Below are 25188 nucleotides of genomic sequence, written 5' to 3'. Positions count from 1 at the left end.
GTGAATTGGGGGCACGTAGGTGTTGCATAAAACAAACTTGGGGCTTTACTGTGGCATAAACTGAATTGGGGCATTGCTGTGGGTTAATGTGAATTGGGGGCATTACTATGACATAATGTGAATTAGGGGAATTACTGTGGCATAAAATGAACTGTGGGCATTACTGTTGCATAAAATGAATTGGGGATATTACTGTGGCATAAACTGAATTGGGGGCATTACTGTGGCTTAATGTGAATTGGGTATATTTATGTGTGGCATAAAATGAATTGGTGCCATTAATGTGAAATGGGGCACTGTGGCATAATGTAAACTGGGTGCATTAGTGTGCCATAATATGAACTAGGGGCAAAACTGTGTGGCATACTATGAATTGGGGGGACAACTATGTGCAATGATATCAACTTGGGGCATTACTATGACATAAAATGAATTTGTGGCATTACTGTGGCATAATGTGAATTGGGGCACTGTGGCATAATGTGAACTGGGTGCATTAGTATGCCATAATATGAACTAGGGGCAAAACTGTGTGGCATACTATGAATTGGGAGTACAACTATGTGCAGTGATATGAACTTGGGGCATTACTATGGCATAAAATGAACTGTGGGCATTACTGTGGCATAAAAGGAATTGGGGGCATCACTGTGGCATAAACTGAATTGGGGGCATTACTGTGGCTTAATGTGAATTGGGTGTATTTATGTGTGGCATAAAATGAATTGGTGGCATTACTGTGGCATAATACGATTTGGGGGCATGACTACGTGGCATAATATAAATTGAGGACAATACTGTGGCATAATATAAATTGAATATACTACTATGTGGCATAATTTGAATGTTTATTTGTTGGTCCCATTACTATTAATATTATGATATAAAATAATAATAATATATATATATATATATATATATATTGTGACAGAAGCTCTGGGCAAGAGGTAAATGGCAGGTATATAAGTCCCAGGTTCCTGTCGTTTGTATTTTAAACAGACTGATTAAAAGATGCACCTGTGAGGTTCCTGTGAAAAGGCAGCTAGGATATGCAACCAGTGCCTCTCAGACCTGGGGAGGAGGTGAGTTGCTTCCTGAGACACTCTGCTGTGGTGAGCAAAAATATAGACAGGGCCTTGCTAAAATGTATTAGCTAGTAGCCAGACGGCTAGGATTTTGTTTATATTTTGTTTTGTTTACAAGCTGGTGAATAAACTAGCTGTGGCTGTTATCCTGAAACTTCTGGACTTGTGTAGTTTACTGCTGCTGTTCACCACATCTTCCCCAAGGATAGTACCAATTCCCCTGATTATACTACATATGGTGGAGAATTGGCTTGCAAAGATCTGCGCATGTCAAGAATAGCAGCAGTTTTGGAGATACTTGCAGAAACCAGCTGTCACACGCTTATAGACAGGTACCGTCATTGTACCTTCTTCCCAGAAGCGGTGATCAAGGCTACTAACTTCATTACCAAGACATCATCTGTATTTGGTTCTGTGCATGTGCTACCTATTGCCCACACTTATGACCTCCTATCTGTTCCATTGGTTCCAAGTATTTTGGAGCGCTATTTAAACCTCCCATTGTCCCGCTGTCCAATGCCTGTTCTTCGAGTTACACACTCTCTATAGGATTTGGCTTCCTTTGGTCTGACTCTCCTGTTGTGGCTTACTCATCCGTCCTGGATCAGCTGTACTCCTCTCTGCAGTTACTGCTAACGAACTGACCGTCGCACCTGTTCTCATTGCTGCTGCTCTGAAATCACCATCTACGAATCAGCTAGCTCAACACCTCTGCTGCTTCTCCATTGGAACCGCCGCTGCGACTAGTAACTCACCTGTTGCTTGAGTCAATCTGCACGGTGCGGCTATTCCTCCGTTACTCCTGTATATTGAACTGCTGTTAACGAACTGCCTGTGGCACCTGTACTCCTAGCAGCTGCTCTGAAATCACCATCTACGGATCAGCTAGCTCAACGCCACTGCTGCTTCTACACTAAGGACTGCCGCTGTACCAGTAACTCACCTGTTGTTCTGAATCATCATTCACAGATCAGCTAGCTCAACGCCACTGCTGCTTCTACGCTACGGACTGCCGCTGTACCAGTAACTCACCCGTTGTTCTGAATCGCCACTCACGGATCAGCTAAGTTCCATTCCTTTCTTATTTTCATATATTGAACTGTCGCTGTAACCAGTAACTCACCTGCTGCTAGAATCAGCATTTGTGGATCAGCTAAGTTCTACTGTATGTCTGCCTCTGAACTGCCGCTTCGTTCTATTCCACCACTATTCTTGTTTTAACTGCTGCTGTACCAGTGATTCACCTACTACACTCTGAGTTACCACTTTTGGATCAGCTAGCTCTATCTTTGTTACTGTTATCGTTGAGCTGTTGCTGTATCAATAATTCTTCTGCTGTTGCCCTGAGTTATCAATTGCGGATCAGCTAGTTCTAACTCATCATCACTGCCATCTGAACTGTTGCTGTATCAGTGATTCTCCCGTTTTTGTCCTGAGTTACCAATTATGGCTCATCTACTACTTCATCATCTCTGCTATCTGAACTGTTGCTGTATTAGTTTATCTGCCGTTGCTCTGAGTCACCCCTTTGGTTCAAGTGTACTGTATCCATATTCGTCTGCAGGTGTCCTGACGTATTATTTATTATCCAGTCATCTCGTTCCAGTATTGCCTTTATTGCCATTTCACCAGGGACTATCTATTACCAACCCGTTGTTTCAAGCTCCACCACCATTCTGTCAGCGCTGATTCTGGAGGCCGTGACCTGTGGGATAGGAGCAGCCAACTCCATACCCTCTTGCGGGTGTCACTGGTGAAAACCTCCTACTCGTTAGACTCCGCGCTCCTGAGTGAGTTCCACTCATTGACAGAGACTAGGGATCCACTAAATATTATTCAGATACGTGACACCAGCTCTGTGTGTGTGCTTGGAAAGTTTAAAAGGGACAGACACCATGGAGAAATACGTGCATGTCTGGTCAATGTTTTGCACAGCAACAGTGGGAAATAAATCAATATTTTCTGTTGATATTAGATTATGCTACAAGGTACCCGGAGGCGATCCTATTACACAATACATCGACAAAGGCTATTGCTAGGGAACTCGTACATGTCTTTAGCAGAGTTGGAATACCTAAAGAAATCCTCACTGACCAGGGTACTCCTTTTATGTCCAGAATTATGAAAGAGCTGTGCCGCTTGTTTAAGGTTACTCAACTAAGGACCTCTGTGTATCACCCACAGACTGATGCGTTAGTAGAGAGGTTTAATAAAACGTTAAACAATATGCTAAAGAAGGTAGTGGACAAAGATGGGAAAAATTGGGACTATTTGTTACCCTTCTTTTTACTGGCAGTTAGAGAGGTACCCCACTCCTCCACAGGGTTCTCACCTTTTGATTTGTTGTATGGGAGACACCCTAGGGGGTTACTGGATATCGCCAAGGAGATGTGGGAGGAGCAGCCTAGTCCCTATAAATCTGTGATTGAACATGTTTCCCAGATGCATGAAAGAATATCTGCAGTGGTGCCATTAGTAAGAGAACACCTAGAGCAAGCACAATTGGCACATTCCGAAGCCTGATGGTAATTTACACTTCTGCAATGACTTTCGTAAATTAAATAAGGTGTCCAAATTTGATGCATACCCACTGCCTCGAGTGGACGAACTTATTGAAAAGTTGGGTACAGCACGTCATTTAACCACTTTAGACCTAACTAAAGGGTACTGGCAGGTACCGTTGACAGGCAGAGCCAAAGAGAAGACAGCTTTTTCTGCCCCAGAAGGTCTCTTTCAGTATAAGTTTTAATGACACCTGATTTTAAAAATTAACTTGTTGTGCAGACGGATGCGTCAAGTGCAGGGATAGATGCGGTGCTATCCCAAAGTAAGCATGGTGATGAGCATCCTATTATTTATTTAAGCCGGAAAATGAATGTGAATGAAAGAAATTATGCCACTATTGAAAAAGAAGCCCTGGCAATTAAATGGGCATTAGACACATTAATATATTATCTTTTGGGCTGTAAGTTTATGTGAATCACCGACCATGCTCCGTTGAAGTGGATGTTCACCGCATCTTCCCCAAGGAGATAGTACCTATTCCCCTGATTATACTACAATATATATATATATATATATATATATATATATATATATATATATATATATATATACATATATATATATATATATATATACACACACACACACAATACCGTGCAAAGGTTTACAGATGTTCATATGTTGGTCCCGGTACTATCATTATTATAATATTAGCATAATGAAATAAAACACGTATATAATGTAGCAGCTGGCAAACCTGGGCTTGACTAGATGTTATCTGGCACACTGATAGAAAAAGGTTGCCTACCCCTGATATAGATGTTATAGAACATAGTTCAAATGTCTCTTACACTCCAGTACTCCATACTTGATCACCACGTCTCTGCAGGGGCACTCACAGGGATGCTAACAGGCAGGCAGCTTCTCAATGCAGTTCTGACACACGCTGTGTAACTCTCAACTGCAGCAAACCCTTCCTCTGCAGGGATGATTTCTCCTTTGGGCTCTGACACTTCTCTCTGTGTACGCACAGCCCCTGAAGTTCTGACACTTCAGCTACACTGCCTCTTGCAGCAACCCTCACTCCAGGGTCTCTTCCATGCAAAATGTCCCCCTCTCTCTTGGGGTTCTCTTTAGTGATATGGAGTTCTCCCGCTCTCTAGGGTTGGGAACTCCTCCCCTTTGTATATGCAGCCACACTACTGCATGCTCTGCTGGCAATGGCGGATCCAGGGGGGGGGCTTGCTGCCGACAGCTGCACACTGTGCAGGTCCGTTCAGTGGTGACAGTGTGCTGCCCGGCTGCTCTGATTGTGTTTTAAACACAATCAGAGCAGCGGGGCAGCACACTGTCACTGCCGAGCGGACCTGCACATAGTGTGCAGCCGCCGGCAGCCTTAGAAATCAGGAAGGGGGCAGGGCCTAAATCGGCCTCCACTAAAATTGCCCCGGGCAAAGCAATTGTCTAGATCCTGTCTGCTGGTCCTGTCTATCTCTCTGTCTGTGTCTCTCCCTGTCTCTCTCCCCCCTTGCTGACAGCCCCTCCTCCTTCTCACGCTGTCTCTAACAGACTGGACTGGGTTGTAACCATAACAACCAGTATTAATCAATGCTCCCTTCACAAACACCTAACTCGCCGCTAGGGGGTGTTACACACATGTTACACATGAACATTAAACATTATATTTTTTTTTCATCTCCACACACATAATGTTGAATTATAAATACATATATATATATATATATATATATATATATAATGTTTATTTATAACTGTTTAGTATAGGATGCACTTAAAGACGTGCTGCATACTTCTCCACTGGCACATAAGATGTGTTACAAATAGTCTGATAGGCACACAAGTGTATTGTGTACACTACCCTTATACAACATGGAGCCAGACTTAAGGGCATAATTTTTACATATAGACAGTTTACTAGCTTCAATTAGGTCATTGATGGTAGCACATAAGGAAACTTAGGCCTATTTATGAAGCCCTAAACCATGCAGAAACTGCTTTTTCTTTATAGTTAAGGTGTTTTTAAATACAATGTTCATTTACTAAAAGCTTAACACAGGAGATATTGGAGATAAATCCTGCATTAGGCAATTACAGCATTAACTGCAGTTCCCATGATAGTCAATAAGGGCTGCGGTTTGGGCACTTTTATCAAGTGCCAAAAAGCTTAGCTTTTTGGCACTTGTCCCACGTGGCTAATGCCATCTAAAGATGGCGTTAGCCATTGAATTCTATAGGGGGAGCATTGCGGTAGAGGGATCTTCGAATCCCTCACTGCAGCTAACCTGATCTCCCCTCTGGTTCCTATCACAAAATGTCTCTGCTCATGCGTAGCCAGTGTCATCACTGGGACAGCTTCCTATTGAATGCGCTGTCCTGGGATGATTTTTTAGTGAATGCTTATGGAAAATCATCTGTCATCATTGCGATGACCTATGATAATTAACAAGGCAAAACTTTGTTCCTTAATAAATATCCCCTAAAGGAGCGATCAGGAGGCCCATCGGACCAAGTACTCTCAAAGTGTGTCAGCTATGCTTACACTGTGGTACTTGGAGGCTGGTCCCTCCTCTGACACGCCAGCTTCCTTCTTTTGGCCATAGATCTTATGATGCATTCCTCCCTCCCTTCCCCTAAATGTGCCCTTCTCCTATCCCTGTTACTGACAGATGTCACATGAAAGTCGCACCACATAACCGGCCTCATCCTATGTGAACAGACTGTAGGAGAGGCACACACAGTCTGCCTCTCCAACACAGAGTGGATGGAACAAGGTAAATGTGAGGGAATGGGGGTTTTAATATAATGTGGGTGGGAGGTAGGTATTTGATTCTTCTAGGTACACTTGTACACAGTTTTTAAGGGAACTCTGCAGGGATGTTGTTCAAAACAACTTGGAGAACTAACTACAGATCTTCTGTGGATGTAGACTTGCTCAAATTCTTCTGTCTCTCCATGTAAACCCTTACAGACTTGATCATGTTGTGATCAGGGCTTGGGGGGGGGATATCCTCTCTTCCAGGACTCCTTGTTCTTCTTTACGCTGAAGATAGTTCTTAATGACATTGGCTCCAACTTTTATTCTGCAGCAGGACAACGACCCCAATATACAGCCAATCAGACTCCTCACTGATGGTATTGCATGATGGATAAATATCAACACCATTTACTGAAATGCAGCCCCAAACTTACAAGGAACCTCCATTATGCTTCCATGTGGCCTGCAGACACTCATTATTGTACCGCTCTCCAGTTCTTTGGTGAACAAACTGCCTTCTGCTAAAGCCAAATATTTAAAATTTTGACTCATCTGTCCAGAGCACCTGCTGCCATTTTCTGCACCCCAGTTCCTATGTTTTCGGGTTGACTTGAGTCGCTTGGCCGTGTTTTGACATCAAAGGTTCTAGGAGTTCTCCTTGAAAAAGTCTCTGGCCGGACGAAAAGCGTTGGAGATCACTCAATTATTGCCATTGAATTTGCCTATTGCTACACTCTCTGCTGTCTATCATTCATACGAATATAAGTGCGATTCTGTAATCGCTAATAAAGTTTCCTGAAAACCTACTATACTATGTAGTTTATCTTCTCTTCCGAACCCTCAAGCTGTGAATGCACAGCCCCCAGCACAGTGTTACACCTAGGAAGAGATACTACTATGTCCACGCACAGAGTCCCCAACAGGAGGCACCCACCGAACAGTTCTATCAGCGACCCCGTGACCCTACAGGAAGATCACACACATCAGCACACCGACTTCAGCGCGACTGTATATATCTGCAGAGTCAAATCATCCAATAGACAAGCGCGATGAAAACATCATCAAGGTAATTGCACATTCTGTACAGAAGCAGGAAACATCAGAGGCATCACCTACTGCCTATTCCCATGTACAAGAACACGATATACTGCGTACATTACCATCATTGCAGACTGACATCCAGGCGTCTGCATTGCTCTCATAGACTTTTTGCAGGGACTCTATATATTCATTATGTATTGAAATAATTTTTTGCTTTCCTCATCGATTTGTTGTCCGGCACCATCTCCGCACTGACACTTGGGGGTAAATGTATCAAGGTGCGATTTTGCAAAATCAGCGATTTTCTCGGGAGAGTTGAAACTCGCAGATGTATGAGGCAGAGATTTCATGCAAAATCGCCAGAGTTGTGCTTCTGTCAAAATCGCTATTTGCAAAATCACCAGAGATCAAACTCCCGACTGTTTGCCACTGCAGCTATACAAGTCTCAAATGTATGAAGCTTCGATTAAGCAAACTCAGGAGAGTTTGCTTTCAAACACGCTGTATACACATCACTGTTACACTGCCTGTCATACAGCTGCTGGAGCTCCGGCAGCTGTAAAAACTGTAAAAAACAGATAAAAGTAAATAAAAAAAAGCGTGGGGTCCCCCCTCTTTTCATGGTTAACCCTAGTGCTGCCTGATTACTGCTGGTTCCGTGAAAAATCGGGAATTTTTTTTGCGTGGGGTCCCCCCGATTTTCACTTAACCAGCACTAGGTAAACCAGCCGGGTTTGGAGGCACTATAGCAGGGGACACACACGGCTGCTGCCCTGCCATAATGACTAACCAATCCCAGGCTGTTCAGCGCTGGGCTGGATTCCCTAGGGAGTGGGGTCCACCGAAAAAAATGAGCGGGCCCCCCCCAGGGACATCCAGCTCAGTGCCGATAGCACTAGGGCTCTTCCTACACCCCTGGGCGGTGGGTGTAGGGTAATAACGGTGATAAATGGTAAAAAAAAACAAAACAAAATGGACGCCATTTTGTTTTGTGGAACTACAAGTCCCAGCCAGCCAGGTTGCCCAAAATATTGTGGCCATGCTGCTACTTGTATAACTACAAGCACCAGCATACCCACGGCAGCCAGGGCATGTTGGCACTTGGAGAACCACAAGTGCCAACATGCCCTGACACCCACGGCTGGCTGGGACCTGTAGTTCCACAAAAGAAAATGTTTACAAAACCACCACACCCTCATTAAAACCACTAGGATTTATTAAAAAATAATAAACCCACAATAAACACAGTAAACACCCTCATTGATACCACATATTTTTATTACAAATAATAAATTCCCTGATACTCACCAATGAAGTTTTCACCTTTTGTCAGCAGCTTTCAATCCTAAATGGCCTGTAAACCATATCCAAAATAAATTTGTATCCAAAGTCCGGCTTGTCCCTGTCCCAAAGTTATTTGTACTTCAAAATGTCCTGGCTTGTAATCTGTTCAATTCTTCACCCAGGAGGGGCCCATATTTGTGCATCCCACGAATCTTCTGTCTTGATTTCAGAAAAATAGCAAATGGGAGAATCCGCCGCGAACACCTCCTAGCTAGCTAGGAACTCCGCTACGCAATGCGCTATGTCTATTTACAGTATTAGGTGACTTTCCCACGTAGATTCCAATTGCATTCATTTATTATCTACAACTCTAAGTAATGGTGGAATATGGTCAATTTTATACCGGAGCATAGCCTTATTGTGTCTAGCATTCAAAAAATGTCTAGCAACTGGTTGTTTACTGTTGTGTTTTTCTATGGCAATTCTTATAGCTGATATGTGAAGAGCCATCCTTTCCTTGAATTGCCGAGATGTTTTTCCCACGTAGTAAAGGCCACATGGGCACATGATGATATACACTACGTATGTACTGGTGCAGGATAGCATAAAATTTATTTTATATTCTTTGCCTGAGTGAGGATGTTTAAAGGTATTTCCTGCCTACATATACCGACATGTTATACAATTTGGACACCTAAAGCAGCCTAAAACAAAAGAAAGTTAAACTGAATCTTCAGATGCTCAATAGAAATGCAGCTTATAGCGGCCTCAAGGGTAGTACACCTAAAAAACTCAAATATAACAAAATCTGTAAACAATCATATGAGGAACTGACAAGCGCTTTGGATTCCACTATAGAGGCAAACAATACATATGTTTTAAAATCCTCTTCTAGTCCCGGCCTCATATAGTTATACTTACTAAAAGATGAACAAAAAATGGCCAGAAACTGAGTCTCTCCTGCAAACTCCAATAACGCTGGTCAGCAAAGACTTCCACCGAAGATCAGCGTCTGCCCTCCTCCTTGCAGCTTACATCAATCCCGTGGGTCTCGATCGCTCTCACAGCTACCTCAGCATTCAGTGTGTCCTCTTACGATAGACCAATCAGCAGAGTTGTCCCGGAATCACGTGTAAAGAATAGAGCAGATACACATAGCGTGATACTGTAGGGTAAAATTTCAAAACATTTTATTCATACACTAACATTCACTTCAAAGTCACAAAATAGGATTAAGCTGGGTCCGTACCAGATCTTAACAAATAATGAGCATTCTTGTATCCAAACAGCTTGCACCCAGGATAGAGCAGCAAAGGAATAGAATCAGACCTATCAGTCTATAATACAGTCCTGTTCTCCCAACTATCGAAACCAACACGTTTCAGTTCTCCTGGAGCCTTTCTCAAGGTGATGATCGGAGGTGCAAAATCCTCAGCTTTAAATACTGAAATTGATTAGTGCAATAACGGAACTTATGCCATAAACATACATATAAATATAATAAAGAATAACTTACTTAATATAGTAAAATCCATTAAAAATAGTCAAATCCAGAAAGTTCACTGCTTTCCCACTAATCTCATAAGAGGTTTTTTCAGATGCAGCATGTGTGCAGCATGTAGGGCTATATTTTCCAACCAGAAAAGCAAGATCTCTAGATTTGAGGTTAATGGGAAAGTGTACACTATTAAGACGTTTTTGAGTCATAATAGTTCTAATGTTGTGTACCTATTGGAATGCAGGTGCGGTCTTTTTAATGTGGGCCGCACTTCTCGTCCATTAAAGGTTAGACTATCCGAACAACTTCACAATATTAAAAGAGGTTTTGACAACCATTCAGTGTCCTCTCATTTTAAGATTCAACACAATTGTTCTGTCAGTGGCCTAGAAAAGTTTTGGGCTATTGACAAATCAGAAAGCAATTGGAGATGTAGGGATTCTTCAGTAGCCCTTGCAAAATGTGAGATGAATTGGATATTTAAATTAAATACATTACCCCCAATGGGACTGAATCAGGACTGAGGACTGAAGTATTTTCATAATGTATAGAATCTCAGGGTGTGAGTGTTTGTAATTGTTTTAAAGATATGAAATTATACTTTCTATTTTTTATTGTATTTTTTTTAACATGAATGGGGTACAGAAAAGAAACGGTTAAGCGAGGGGAAAGTCAAAACAATGGGAGACACAGGGAGCCCCCACGCAGGGGGGAAGGGGAAATCAATCAAGCTATTGGCTCACAGTTTCAACATTACACATATAGAAAAAAGGAAGCTGAATAAACAACAAAGCATGTTATCTTACATTTTAACATTATGGAGATACTCATGGTAAAACAGAAGTGAGAGGAGATGTGACCTGATCGTGAGACTGGGGGGATTCAATCAGAGCTGCTGGAGATGTGGGTAATGTAGAAATAGAGGCATCTCGATGTGCGCCAGGGATGTCTGTAACATACTTGTGCCAACTGAACCATTTTATAATAGGTGCTGAAGCAGATGAGGAACAGCGTACATCTATTGTCTCCATCTCAAAGCTAAATTGAATTTTTGAGACAATGTCGGTGATAGTTGGAGGGGTAGGAGATTTCCAGTTTTGAGCTATCTCTGCCCTAGCGGCTCTAAGCATATGACCCCAAGGTATCGGTCATGCTTAGGAATAGTAGTCTGGTATAAATGGAGTAAGGTCAGGGCAGGGTCTGGAGCAACGGTAGTTTTCAAAACCGTAGAAATCAAAGCAAAGACCTCGTCCCAGAGTGGCTGAAGCACCAGACATAACCAAAAAACATGAAAGACATCGGCTATCTGGGCACAGTAGCGCCAACAGAATTTTGACTGATTTGGCCAAATCTTGTGGAGCCAGTCTGGGTACAGGTATAGCCGGTTAAGGAGCTTAACCTGCTTCTCTGTATGATTAATGCAGTTTGACATGCGGTGGGAGGAAGAATAGATAGTTTCCCATTGCTGCTGAGTAAGGGATAAGCCCACGTCTGCTTCCTAGCGAAGCTGGGCTGGGACTTTAGAGGAGGGAGTCAAGGAGTGGAGATACTGATACCAAAACGTTTTTCCACCTTTATTGGCACCGTTTGTCAGTCTTCCAAAATTTGAGCAGGGGGCAAGGAGAGGGAGTGAGGGGCCTTAGAGGCCTGACTTGCAAATATTTATATGTCTCAGATAAGGGAAGGCTATACCGGTTTTGGAGCAGGGAGAAGGAAAGAAAGAGACTCTGGGTAAACAGATCGGACAGGAATGTAATCCCTCTATTCCTCCAATTGGTGAGGTTCAAACCTGGGATAAGTTTGAAGAGAAAGCTTACGAGATGGGAGTGTAAAATCCTTGTGCAATCCAATAACCCTATCCCACACCTGCATGGCATCCGACATGGACGTTAGTATATATACAGCTGGGGGACGGGCGGGTTTGGGAATCCAGAGTAGTTCAGATAGAGGGAAGCTCGAGCACAGGGCCCTTTCAGTGTCTACCCAAGGCTTAGAAGCCTGGGGAAGTGCCCAGTCTTGGAGGGGGCTCAATATACAAGCTTCTTGGTACTGGGTAAGATTAGGAAGCATTAAACCCCCTCATGTCTTAGGCAGGGACATACGTTTGTGGGTGAGAAGAGGGTGTTTCTCCCTTCACATATATGTCATCATTAAAGTATGAAAGCGAGCCATCAATCTCTTGGGTACAATGTATGGAATAGTGCGGAAGATATACATAAGTTTGGGTAACAACATCATTTTAAAATCCGCTATGCGGCCCAGCCAGGAAACCGAAGTCAATCCAATTCTTGGCCAATGTGGAAAAATGGAGGAAAATTGGGGAAAAGTCTCAAATATAGTAGATAGGGTAGGTGGTATATGTATGTCCAGGTATGGCAGCGACTCCTTTACCCAAACAAAGGGAAATTGTTTTTGCAGAGCCAAAAGTGAAGACTGGTATATTGATAGGAAGGGCTTCAGATTTAGCGATATTCATTTTGTAAAACTAGGCCTCACTATACCGATCCAAAATAAGTTTCAAGGCTGACAACGAGGTCCCAGGGCTTGTAACAAATAGAAATACATTGTCCTCAAACAAACACAGTTTATGTGTGTAGGAGTGAATTGTAATACCTGGGAAGTCTACAGCCTGTCTAATTGTGTGTGCTAGAGGTTCTATAGCAAGAACAAACATTAAAGGAGATCGGGGGCACTGCTGCCTAGTGCCGTTGGTAATAGGGAAGGAGAAGGAAAGGAAGCCATTACTAAACACCTTTGTGGAAGGTCCCTGGCACAGGGCCAGAATGGAGTGAAGTATATTTCCCTGTATACCAAATTTAAGTAATACTTCTTTCATATAGAGCCAATGAAGCCTGTTGAAGGCCTTCTCTGCGTCCAGAGAAAGCAGGACAAGATCCTCCTCGGCTCCAACCAGGACGTCCACCACATCTAGAATACGACACGTGTTATTTGTTACCCGACGACCCAATATAAAGCCAATCCGGTCCGTATGGATCAACTGCGGTAAGAGAGGATTCAAACGATCAGCTATCAATCTAGAATAGATTTTCAGGTCAGTGTTGAGTAATGCTATGGGTCTATAATGCTTACAGTCAGAGTGATCCTTCCCGGGTTTCGGGAAAGTTATTATCTTCACTTACAGCATTTCAGCTGGGAAGCAGGCACCCATCAGGACATCATGGTACAGGTTTGTTAGCAGTGGGTCCAGCTCTGACCTAAATGTGGTTTAGAAAGCATTAACAAAACCATCCGGACCAGGAGGTTTGTCCTTCAGGAGGCGTTTAATGACATCCTCTATCTCCCGCTGAGACCAGGGGGTCTCCCGCTGAGACCAGGGAAGGTGATTTTCCCACTAGCGTGGGAAAATCACCTGATACTATAAATAGAACTATCGCGATGAGTTAAGCTCATTGCGTATCGGACCTACTACTAGGTAAGAGCTGTTTGCGGCGGCTCCTCCCTTTTTTATTTTTCTTCCAGCAAGCAAGAAGAATCGTGGATCTTACATATATGGGTTCCACCCTGGGTGAAGAACAGAAGACTTCAAGCAACAATGGGCAGTCCCCGCTGGGCAAAAGATGTGAACAGATTTCAAGCAGGACTTTTGGAAGTACAAATTTGTTTGGGACAGTGGCAAGCCAGACTTTTGGAATTACAAATTTATTTTGGACTTTGTCAAGCATGGACTTTGGATGCAAATTTATTTTGGACATTAGTGACAGACATTTTTCGATTGAGAGTGGCTGACAAGAGAAGAAAACTTCATTGGTGAGTATAGGGTATTTATTATTTTTAATAAAATCATGTGGTGTAAGTGAGGGTGTTTACTGTATTTATTGTGGGTTTATTATTTTTAATAAATGTTAGTGGTTTTAAACAGGGTGTGGTGGATTTGTAAACATTTTGTTTTGTGGAACTACAGGTCCCAGCCAGCCGTGGGTGTCAGGGCATGTTGGCACTTGTGGTTCTCCAAGTGCCAAAATGCCCTGGCTGCTGTGGGTATGCTGGTGCTTGCAGTTATACAAGTAGCAGCATGCCCACACTATTTAAGGCAACCTGGCTGGCACTTGTAGTTCCACAAAACAAAATGGCGTCTGTTTTTTTAACTCTTTTTTCGCCGTTAATACCCTACACCCACCGCCCAGGGGTGTTGGAAGAGCCCTAGGGCCCGCTCGTTTTTTTTCAACGGACCCCATCCCCTAGGAAATCCAGCCCAGCGCTGAACAGTCTGGGGTTAGTTAGTCATTATGGCAGGGGGACCCCTGCTGAGTGTCCCCCTGCTATTGTGCCTCCAACCCCCGGCTAGTTTGCCAAGTGCTGGTTGCATGAAAATGGGGGGGGACCCCAGGCAAAATCTTTCTCCGATTTTCACGGAACCAGCAGTAGTCAGGCAGCACTAGGGTTAAGACTGAATAGAGGGGGGACTTCACGCTTTTTTTTTTTTTTTAACTTTGATCTATTCTTTACAGTTTTTACAGCTGCATGACAGGCAGTGTAACAGTGATGTGTATACAACTCGCTGCTACAACACAGGAAAGTTAGCTAACACAGGAGTATTTACATCTCAGCAAATCGCCAGAGATGACCGGCGATTTTGAAGATCAGGGTCAAAATCACACCTTGATACATTTCAGAAAATTTTGACTAAAATGGCGGGTTATCACCTGCGATTTGCCGCGATTTTAACACGCTGAAAAAAATCGGACCTTGATACATTTACCCCTTGGTGTTACTGATGTTGTATGGAGCCCTATGCCGATTCTCAGTGCTGGTGACTCATGCTACTATTACTAAAATACATTTTAGCCTAGGGTGGAGATCCCTAATCTATTGCAGGTGAAATATTAATAAAATATAAAATGTTTACTTGCTGTTCATTATATTTAAGATACAAAAATGTATTGTTTGGCCGTTTGTCAACAGCAGGTTGACAATCACAAGTCTAAGTTGCATGTCCTGAACTTTATTTCTCTCCATTTAAAAAGCAAAACAAAAATGTGGCCTTCCGTCCCCTCATTAATGCCAGATATGGGGTTATATTTACTAAATTGCAGGTGTGAAATGTGGAGATATTGCTTATAGCAGCCAATTAGATCCTAGCTGTCAATTTGTAGAATGTACTCAATAAATGATAACTAGAATCTGATTGGTTGCTATAGGCAACATCTCCACATTTCAAACCTACAGTTTAGTAAATATACCCCCAGGAGTGGTTCAGGAGTCAGGCTAGGTACACACTACAAAAACTTTTGACCAATTTGTTATCACTATTTTACAAACTATTGAAATTACAATCAGTCTGCCAATACATGTGTACACACTATACACAATTTGCCTTCAGATCTGTGCTTAACAACTGGTCCTGTGGTCATTTAGAGAATGGCAGGTCACACTGATTAACAGCCTTGTTATAACTATCCACAGTGTCATTATAAATTTCTTAAGCTTCTGTGACTGAAACAAAATATTCAGTCTCAGATCGAACGGACAAATTATTCCACATTCAGCCCTCTCTACAATTATTACCCCGGGACACCAGCTGATGTTCATTGCTGGCATTGGCTGAAAAGATCAAGACTCTGTAAACACTATGGAGATTGTGATCGTGAGTGTATACACACTGCAGGATCGGAAGGTGGTTGGAACGAGATTTTCAAACAGGACGAGCATATTTGTTTCAAATGTGGATCAGGGAATTACACTTTATTGCAAATGATTTCACTTTTGCCTCTCACCGTCAATTGCATCTTATAATAGTGTCTGTTTTCTCCCTAGGTTCTATTAAGATGATGTTTCTCCAGTGTTTGCTTGTCCTGTCCTTCACAATTCCTATCCTTTCTGATCGCTGCCCTCAAGTGTGCACATGTGACAATATCAAAACCTCTGTTGCTTGTGCCAATAAAAACGTGACCAACATTCCTGCCACAATCCCACAGGTCAGTATAAACATTGTGTATTAATGAGTTTTCCATTTTCAAATAAAATCTATTAATGACTTTTGTCCCAATATTTCTGTTACTTATATTTCTCCAAGTAATATGTCTTTAGCTACTTTTACACTTAAAATCCACTCTTTGATTTTTGCATAGCACTGGTTGCAATGTTGAATATACAATGTTGTTATTGGTGAACAAGTACAATGGACAATAGTGATGTCACCCTAGAGGCAATGTACAATAACATTAGATTGTAAAAGGATAAAGGAAAGCAAACCAATAAGAATAGTGTGCAAGTGCATGTTTTGCCCTTTACTTGAGTACCGTGATATTTACTGGACATGCACATAGATGAACAGCTCTGTGTCATAGCTAGAGATGGGCGGGCTCGGTTCCAGGAGATCCGAACCCACCCGAACTTCGCCTATCCGAATACCGAGCCGCCCGTTCGGAATCGAAATCAAGGCAAAACGTCATTGTGACGTATTCGTATTTCTGAGCTCGGTTCTCGCGAGATTTGAAAAGCATAAATGCCTCCACAGCAATCCATCGCCACTTGACAGAGGGAGAGAGCAGGGTTAGGTCACAGGCTGTATTAGAGCAGGGACAGAGCAATAATTGTACACCTTATTCTTTGTATTATCCTTTCATTTATAATCTATTCAAATCTATTAGCAATTGTTAGAGCAGGAAGAGAGGAGGATAGAGGAGGATTATTTTTCAATTTTTTTGCACTACAAGTGCTTTGAGGTGTCCCATATTCCCCAGTGTGAAACACTAATTTTTCTGGCTGTCAAAAAAAGTCATATTTGTCAGCAGTATCTATACAATTTTTTGCACTACAAGTGGTTTGGGCTCATTAAAATGGATTCAAAGAAGTCCACATATGAGCAGAATCAGCAACCAGGTTCTGGCCCCAGTCCTGATGGTAGTGTTCCCAGTACGTTATCTGGTAAAGCCAATGTAAAAGTACATAGTCTTTTGAAATCAGGGAAAAAAACACACACCAAATTTTCTTTTACCGTGTTGAAGCGAAGAAGAAGTGTAACTGAGGCAAAGTTAACTGCCGATAAAAAAAAAAATTGACAACATGCAATTCTACACACGCAGTGACAAAGAAAGAATGAGGCCTTTGCCTTTCTCTATTACTGGCAGATCAAAAAATGTTACCGAACCTTCTTTTTGTACGGTCACTCGTGACCAAGCAAGACCAAGTAATTTGGAGTCTAAAAAGTGGTGCACAACTACTGTTACGCGTGAATGCCGAGCTGCAAGAAAACAGTAAGGCATTAGAGGATAATGTATGCTCTGAATCAAAAATGACACCAATCCCTGTGGAGAGTCCATCCACCAGTGGTATTTCTAATCCTGAGCATTATGTTAGTGTACCCATAAAGAAGGGCCCTTTCAGCAGTTCTGCTGATGTGTGCCTGAACAGCCCGAGTGTAGCCGGTGATACACAAATTGAGGATGCCACTTTGGAATTAGAAGAGGATGAGTGGGAGATTTGTGTAGGTGACGAGGGCGTTAATGAGGATGTTGATGAGGATGAGGTTGTTTAAGTCCTGCACCAGTGGCAGCAGTTCTGGCACGTGACAAGAAAAAGGCCATTGTCATGCCTGGCCATAAAACACAAAAATCCACTTCTTATGTGTGGAATTATTTCTACCCAAATCCAGACAACAATTGTATAGTCATTTGTAGTGTATGTCAAACCACAGTCAGTCGAGGGAGGGACCTTAACCATCTTGGAACCTCGTCTATGTTACACCATTTAATGAGAGTTCATGGCAAAGTGTTGGGAAAAGCTGAAAGTTCTTCCCAAAAAATTACAAACACTCCATCATCAGCTAGGACCCTCCAGTCGCCGACATCCCGACAGCTACAAAATACACCCACAACACCATCCTCATCAATATCCTCAGTAGCGCTCGGAGTTAGCCCTGCATCCCTCTTATTAAGGCTAGATTACTCCTGCACTATAATTGATTCCTCTGAAGAAAGCGTTAGTCCCACTGCTGCTACTGTTGCTGCTGCTGGGGGGAAATCGTCAGCCCAGAGGAATGCCAAGAGAAACAGCAGTCCTACATTTCAACAATTAACTGTGAAACAATCATTTGTTAGGGGAAGCAAATATGACAGCAGTCACCCAGTCGCCAAGCGAATCACAGACGCCATGGCTGCCATGTTAGATCTGTGTCCAATATACACAATAAACGCATCTGGTTTTTCACAGTTAATTCAGGTTTTGTGTCCGCGTTACAGAATTCCATCGTGACACCATTGTTCCCGTAAAGCTATTCCACAACTATACCAAAAAGTGTGTACAAATGTAGAGATTACGCTGAAAAATGCCATTCTGCCCACTGTCCACTTAACCACAGATATGTGGACAAGTAGAAGTGGTCAAACCAAATACTATATGACTGTGACAGCCCACTGGGTTGGTCATTCGCCTTCAGCAGCAGGAACAGCAGCAGCATGTACACCACTATGTAACATTTGTCACAGGCAGGCCACTCTTTGTATCACCGGCTTCACTAACAGGCATACAGCTGACAATTTGATACGCAAACTAAGAGATGTGATTGATACATGGCTTATACCACTTGGACTCTCCCCAGGATATGTAATTTCTGATAACGCCAACAATATAGTGCGAGCATTACAGCTTGGTGAATTCCTTTACATTCCCTGTTTTTCTCACACCATTAACTTGGTGGTGCATAGCTTCCTAAGAAATAACCGTGAGGTGTAGGAGATGCTTTCGGTGACCCATAAAATTTCAGGCCATTTCAGGCATTCTGCCACAGCATGTAGGGGATTGCAGCAGCTCCAAGAACAGTTTAACTTGCCCTGCCACCAACTTAAGCAAAAGGTGGTAACTAGGTGGAATTCCACCCTGTACATGCTTCAGAGGATGGAGGAACAGCGCAAAGCCATCCAAGCGTATTGCACAAGCCATGACATTCGGAAAGGAGGGGGGATGTATTTCACTCTTGCACAGTGGGGAATCCTTTCAGTGCTGTGCAAGGTGCTGAAACCATTTGAAGTTGTGACGTGTGAAGTGAGTGCAGATTCTGCTAGCTTGAGCCAAGTCATTCCTTTAATTAGACTATTGGAAAAGCAGCTTGAGAAACTGAAGGAGGAGATGAAAGCAAGCAATTCCGCAAAATATGTTGGCCTTGTACATCAAGTACTTTATTCGCTTCACAATGATCCTCGAGTTATAAAGATCTTGAACTCGGATCAGTACGTTTTGGCCACTGTGCTTGATTCAAGGTTTAAGACCTACATTGAGTCTTTGCTTCAAAATGAACGAGATGTGAACTTTGCAAGGAGCTATTGCTCAGCAAGTTGTCCGCTGAACTGGGCTTTGGCTTGTTGACATGTCCTTCAGTTTCTCAAGCAGCTGCTGCTCGTACAAAATTAAATTTTCAAAAAAGAAGCAGGGAAGACGCATTTGGCAGACCAGAACAGTTTAACATCTGGGCTGGTTTGAAGGATGTTTCAAAAAAATGTGTAACCTTGCCCATAACGCCATCCAATACGAGTATTAACATGCAAAGGATGGTGGAGGATTATTTTCAAGAGGTAATTGATATGGAAATGTCAGACAATCCCTTTCCTTACTGGGAAAAAAGCAGGCCATTTGGAAACCCATGTACAAACTTGCTATGCTATACCTAAGCTGCCCACCCTCCAGTGTGTACTCTGAATGAGTGTTCAGCACAGCCGGAATTTTAGTCAGTGATCGCCGTAGAAGGTTACTTCCCAAAAATGTGGAGAAAATGATGATGTTTCTAAAAATGAACTACATCTTCCACGAGGAAGGCCTTCATCGTCCAAGACATCCACTGACTGTTCTCTAATGGCGGATTCAAGCGGCGATGAATTGATTGTCTGTGATGATGACGTACACACTGATGAGGGTAAGGATGAAGCTCCAGATGATGACGATAACATCTTTTTAAAACTTTCTATTTAAGTGTAGGGTGCAATCTACCCCCAAAGAGGAAAGGGATTTGGGGAATTTCTATATCACGTACCGTCTTGAAAGGCTGCTGTTTGGGCAATTTCTCATACACAGACAGACTGACGACAAACTGGCTTTGTCCATTTCAATTAATATTGTGCAGTCTATAACGGCTGAATTTTTTTGTATTTTCTACAAGTGGAGGGGGCCTAGAGAGACAGAAACCAAACTTCCTTTGTCCATTTCTTTTCATATTTAACTATAAGTATAGGGTGTAATATACATCCAAAGACGATGGCTGCACTGCCAATATGCATAGATGGAGAGGAACACAATCTGGTTTTTGTGTAGAATTAATGAAGGCCTACCAGGAATCAAACTGTTTTTAGATAATTTATTAGCTTTACAATTACATTACTTATCCAAGAAACAGGTGGAGCACTAAATTTGGTTAGTTTATGGCCAAAAACATTGATTTTTAAACAAAATAGCAAAACAAAACCAAAACACACAAGGGTGGTTTGGCAAAACCAAAACCAAAACCCGACGGTAATCCAGATCCAAAACCAAAACACGGGGGTCAGTGAGCATCTCTAGTCATAACCAGAGGCCACCAAAATAAGAAAAGCTTTCCCATGCAACGTTACAATACATTAGAGAAATTGGGGTAACAAGGAAGAAATTTAACGAACACATACTTAGGTAACATAGCAGAGAAAACAGAAGGGAAATAACTGAACAATGTGGAATTAAAATAGAAAACTCCTTAAGTGTTAATTGAAACTTTGCATTTTTTAACAACTTTCATCTCAAAATTTCAGTCTATAATACCATACAATACGTGCTTGGAATGGATGGTCTAGGTAGAAAAAAAACATACCAGTAATCCCATTGCACAATGGTATGGGATCAGTAGCTGACAGGACATGCTAGATTTTGGAGGCTCTGTGGTACCTCCTGGTAAGTTACTTATCAATTTAAAAACACATGAATATGTGAACCCATAATAGTACCCTCATTGTTTAGAACCACCATATTAGCAGAAGCGGCAGGCCTGTTATTATATACTTCCAAATGTGTCAAAGACTTCTGAATTTAATTTATAATTAGGCACAATTTTTATTTTATTTTTTTACTTGTTAGCAGCAGTATACTGTGCAATATTTTGTGTATTTCTTTTTAATACTGATCAAAACAGAACAAGAAAGTAAAAACAAAAGCGAATACCAATAGGATTATAAATACATATAAACCTCCCTGGTCTTTCCCTTTCGTTTTCTAAATTTTTTTCAGAAAGCTTGTTTAAATAGCAAAGCATGTTCTGCATAGTTGTCAACTGTCCCTAATTTTCAGATCCAGACAACAATTTTAGAGATTAGTTCCTGGAAATGTATCTGTTTTTGAGTATTGACTAACAGCACAACAAACATACAATCCCCTGACGCAAAAGATGAATGTATATATTACATTACTTGCTGAAAAGACTATAATATTCAGGTCCGGAACTCTAAATATATAATTAATATAATTCACCTATACTATATATACAAAGCATCCCTGAAGAAGCCCAATAGGGTGAAACGCGTAGGTGGAATATATTCATTTTTCAACACTTTGTCTATTGGATACATGAACATTTTTTTACCGGCCGTTTTTTTTCATTCATTTTTTGACAGCTGTTACAGCTGATCTATTGCAACTATCTTTATGCAGATGCGCGATACCTGGACAGCATTCGGAAGTTTGTTGCACCTCATTTCTGCATTAGGTAGACCACATACTCTCCGGACACAGTTTGAACATTATCTATGATTGTCACAGTGAGCTTTTGGACGCCTGAACCCCTGCTAACTGTGAGATTATGCCACTCCAGCCCAAATTCCCTTGCGGGAACCTCTGGTGAAAACCTTCCACTCTGTTAGATTCCTCGCCTCTGGGTGAAGTACCATCAATTCCAGGCAGAACAGAAGGATCCCACTCATCCTAGTGAATCCTGACAGTAAGAACCAGCCATGACAGATCCCGATAGAGTACCTTCAGCTAAAGATCTACTCCAACATCTCGTTGGAAGGTTAGAATGGCAAGATACTATACAAGTGCAAGTATTACAATGTTTGCAATCTCTGGCCACCAGCTTGGACGCTCTTCAAGTAACTCCTTCACCTCTAGCCGCAGTTCAAATTCCGACTCAGCCTCTTGTATTCGAGGCATCTCCTGCTTCCTCCAAGTTACGCCTCCCCACTCCTTCCAAATTGAAGGGGACCCCAAGTTCTATAGGGGATTTTTGAACCAATGTTCAATTCAATTTGAGCTCCTTCCGCAGAACTTTCCTACCTCTAGGTTGCCTACATTATATCCCTATTATCTGGACAGGTGTTGGCCTGGGCTTCCCCTCTCTGGGAGCGGAACAATAACCTCCTCAATGACTCCTCTGCATTTATTATGACTTTTCGGAAGATCTTTGATGAACCTGGTCGGGTTATTTCCGCAGCTTCTAGTATTCTCCGGCTACGCCAGGGCATACGTTCTGTGGCACAATATGTTATTGAAATCCTGACCTTGTCTTCAGTGGAACGAAGAGGACTTGGTAGCCACCTTCTGTCAGGGCCTTTCTGATAAAGTGAAGGATGCCCTATCCTCCCAGGAATTACCTGCTACTCTTGATTTGTTAATTTCTCTGTGTAACAGGGTGGACCTACGGTTCTGACAAAGATCTTCTGAGAAAGAGTTGCCCAGACGTCCACCTCTCCGACTGGCGCCTCATTGTCTATCTCCCACTTCTTCCGATGAACCCATGCAGTTGGGCCGCTCTCGTCTAACCCCGAAAGAGTGAGAATGCAGAATTAAGAATAAATTATGTATTTATTGCGGAGACCCAGGACACCTTCTCAAATCATGTCCTAAATGATTGGGAACCGACAGACCTTAGCTTGCTCAGAGGAAGTCAGGCTAAGGACATTTAACTTCTCTCCAGAATTTTCTTTTAATCAAACATTCTCCTTTCCGGTTACCCTACATTGGTCCTCTGGATTTGTTAAGTCCTGTGCTCTACTAGACTCTGGTGCTGTCGGGAATTTCATTTCACTGGCCTTAGTGAAACAACTGGCTCTGCCTTCTGTGCCTCTGAAGAAACCAATTGTTATTACCGGTATTGATGGTGCTCCTCTTGTAAATTGCCGTATTCACCACTGTACCAATGTACTCTCCCTACAGATAGGGGCCTTACATTGGTAAAAAAAAATATTTTCTCATCCTTCCATTGACTACGAGTCCTATTGTTCTAGGCCAACCTTGGCTTCATCTGCATTCACTGCACTTGGACTGACCTTCCTCTCAAATTCTGGCTTGGGGAACAGCCTGCTCAGGAAGAAGCCTTACCCAAGTAAAACCGCTGAGGACTCTTCATACCGTAATGGAGCCTACTACCTCCATGCTTTCCTCTTAATATTCGTTGTTTGCAGATGTCTTTAATAAAACATATTCTGAACATCTACCTCCTCATCGGGCATGGGGTTGTCCCTTTGATCTATTACCTGGGAAAATTCCTCCTAGAGGCAGAGTCTACGCTCTTTCCTTGCCTGAAACTGAGGCTACCACCTTATACATCAAGGAGAATTTACAACGGGGTTTTATTAGGCCTTCCACTTCTCCAGCTGGAGCCGGTTTCTTCTTTGTGAAGAAAAAAAGATGGTACCCTGCTCCCTTGCATTGACTACAGAGACCTAAATTCCATTACCATCAAAAACAGATATACCATTCCACTAATAACCAAGCTATTTGATCGTATCAAAGTGCCCAAATTTTCACCATATTGGACCTTCGTGGGACCTATAACCTCATCAGGACACAAGCTGGGGACAAGTGGAAGACTGCGTTCAACACGCGGGATGGCCACTACAAATACCTAGTGATGCTTTTGGACTCTGTAATGCTCCAGCAGTGTTTCAGAGCTATGTCAATGAGATCTTCTGCAATCTATTGTATTCCTTAGTTGTGGTGTACCTTGACGACATTTTAATCTTCTCAAGGGATCTCCAGTCTCATCCCCTGCATGTTGCCGAAGTCCTCTGTCGACTTCGTAAGAACCAGTTATATTGCAAACTGGAGAAATGTTCTTTCAAAGCTCCTAGGATACCCTTGTCTCTGGATCAGGACTTCAGATGGATCCTGAGAAGGTTCAGACTATCCTGGAATGGCCTCGCCCTAACACCCTCAAGACCATTCAACGAGTTCTTGGATTTGCCAACTACAGGCGCTTTATCTCAGGATATTCTACCATCGTGGCCCCTTTAATTGCTTTTACTAGGAAAGGAGCCGAAATCCATCAGTGGTCACCAGAGGCTGTCGAGGCCTTCTCCTTCCACAAGGAAGCCTTTTTCTCCACTCCTATCCTAAAACAACCTGATCTGTCCCTCCCTTTTCTTCTTGAAGTTGATGCTTCTACGATTGGAGTTGGAGTAGTTCTGTTTTAGAGGTCCAGTCAAGGCAAATGTCATTCTTGTGCTTTCTAATCTCGGAAATTTCTACCTGCTGAGAGGAACTACACCATAGGTGACAAGGAGCTGCTAACTATTAAATTAGTCTTATGCAAATGGCGCTATCTTCTGGAGGAGGCTCGTCATCCAGTCACAGTATTCACGTATCATAAAAACCTTCTCTACCTCCAGTCTGCTCAGTGCCTAACCCCCCGTCAAGCACGGTGGTCATTGTTCTTCTCATGTTTCGATCTTCATGTGACCTTCACAAAAATAAAAAAGCTGATGCCTTGTCTCGAGCCTTTGAGAATGCTGAACCTGAAGATTTCCTTGAACGTCCCATCTTGGACCCTAAATGGCTCCAAGCGACTATGCTGTCTACTCCTCCTCCGGGGAAAACCTTTGTCCCTCCCTATTTGCGGAAAAGACTTTTCACATGGTTCCATGCTTCACGTTTTTCTGGACATCTAGTGACTCGTAAGACCTGTGAATTGATTTCTCGCCAGTACTGGTGGCCTAAATACCAGTCTGAAATTAAAGAATTTGTAGCCGCTTGCACTGTGTGTGCCCAACACAAATCTCCTCATTAACCTCCCCTAGGTCTTCTCCATC

General features: G+C 42.5%; 1 protein-coding gene across 1 annotated transcript in view; it reads left to right on the top strand.

Moving 5' to 3' along the window:
• The window catches only part of CHADL (chondroadherin like), a 228123-nt gene that overhangs the window by 2639 nt on the left and 200296 nt on the right, over nt 1–25188 (top strand). The window contains exon 2 of the mRNA XM_075182791.1: nt 15965–16125. Within this exon, the coding sequence (XP_075038892.1) occupies nt 15965–16125 (161 nt within the window). The remainder of the gene's footprint in view (nt 1–15964; nt 16126–25188) is intronic.

Source organism: Mixophyes fleayi, chromosome 8 (genome assembly GCF_038048845.1).
Source record: "Mixophyes fleayi isolate aMixFle1 chromosome 8, aMixFle1.hap1, whole genome shotgun sequence".
In the NCBI taxonomy this organism is placed as follows: Eukaryota; Metazoa; Chordata; class Amphibia; order Anura; family Limnodynastidae; genus Mixophyes; species Mixophyes fleayi.
This window is presented reverse-complemented; position numbering and strand designations above follow the sequence as displayed.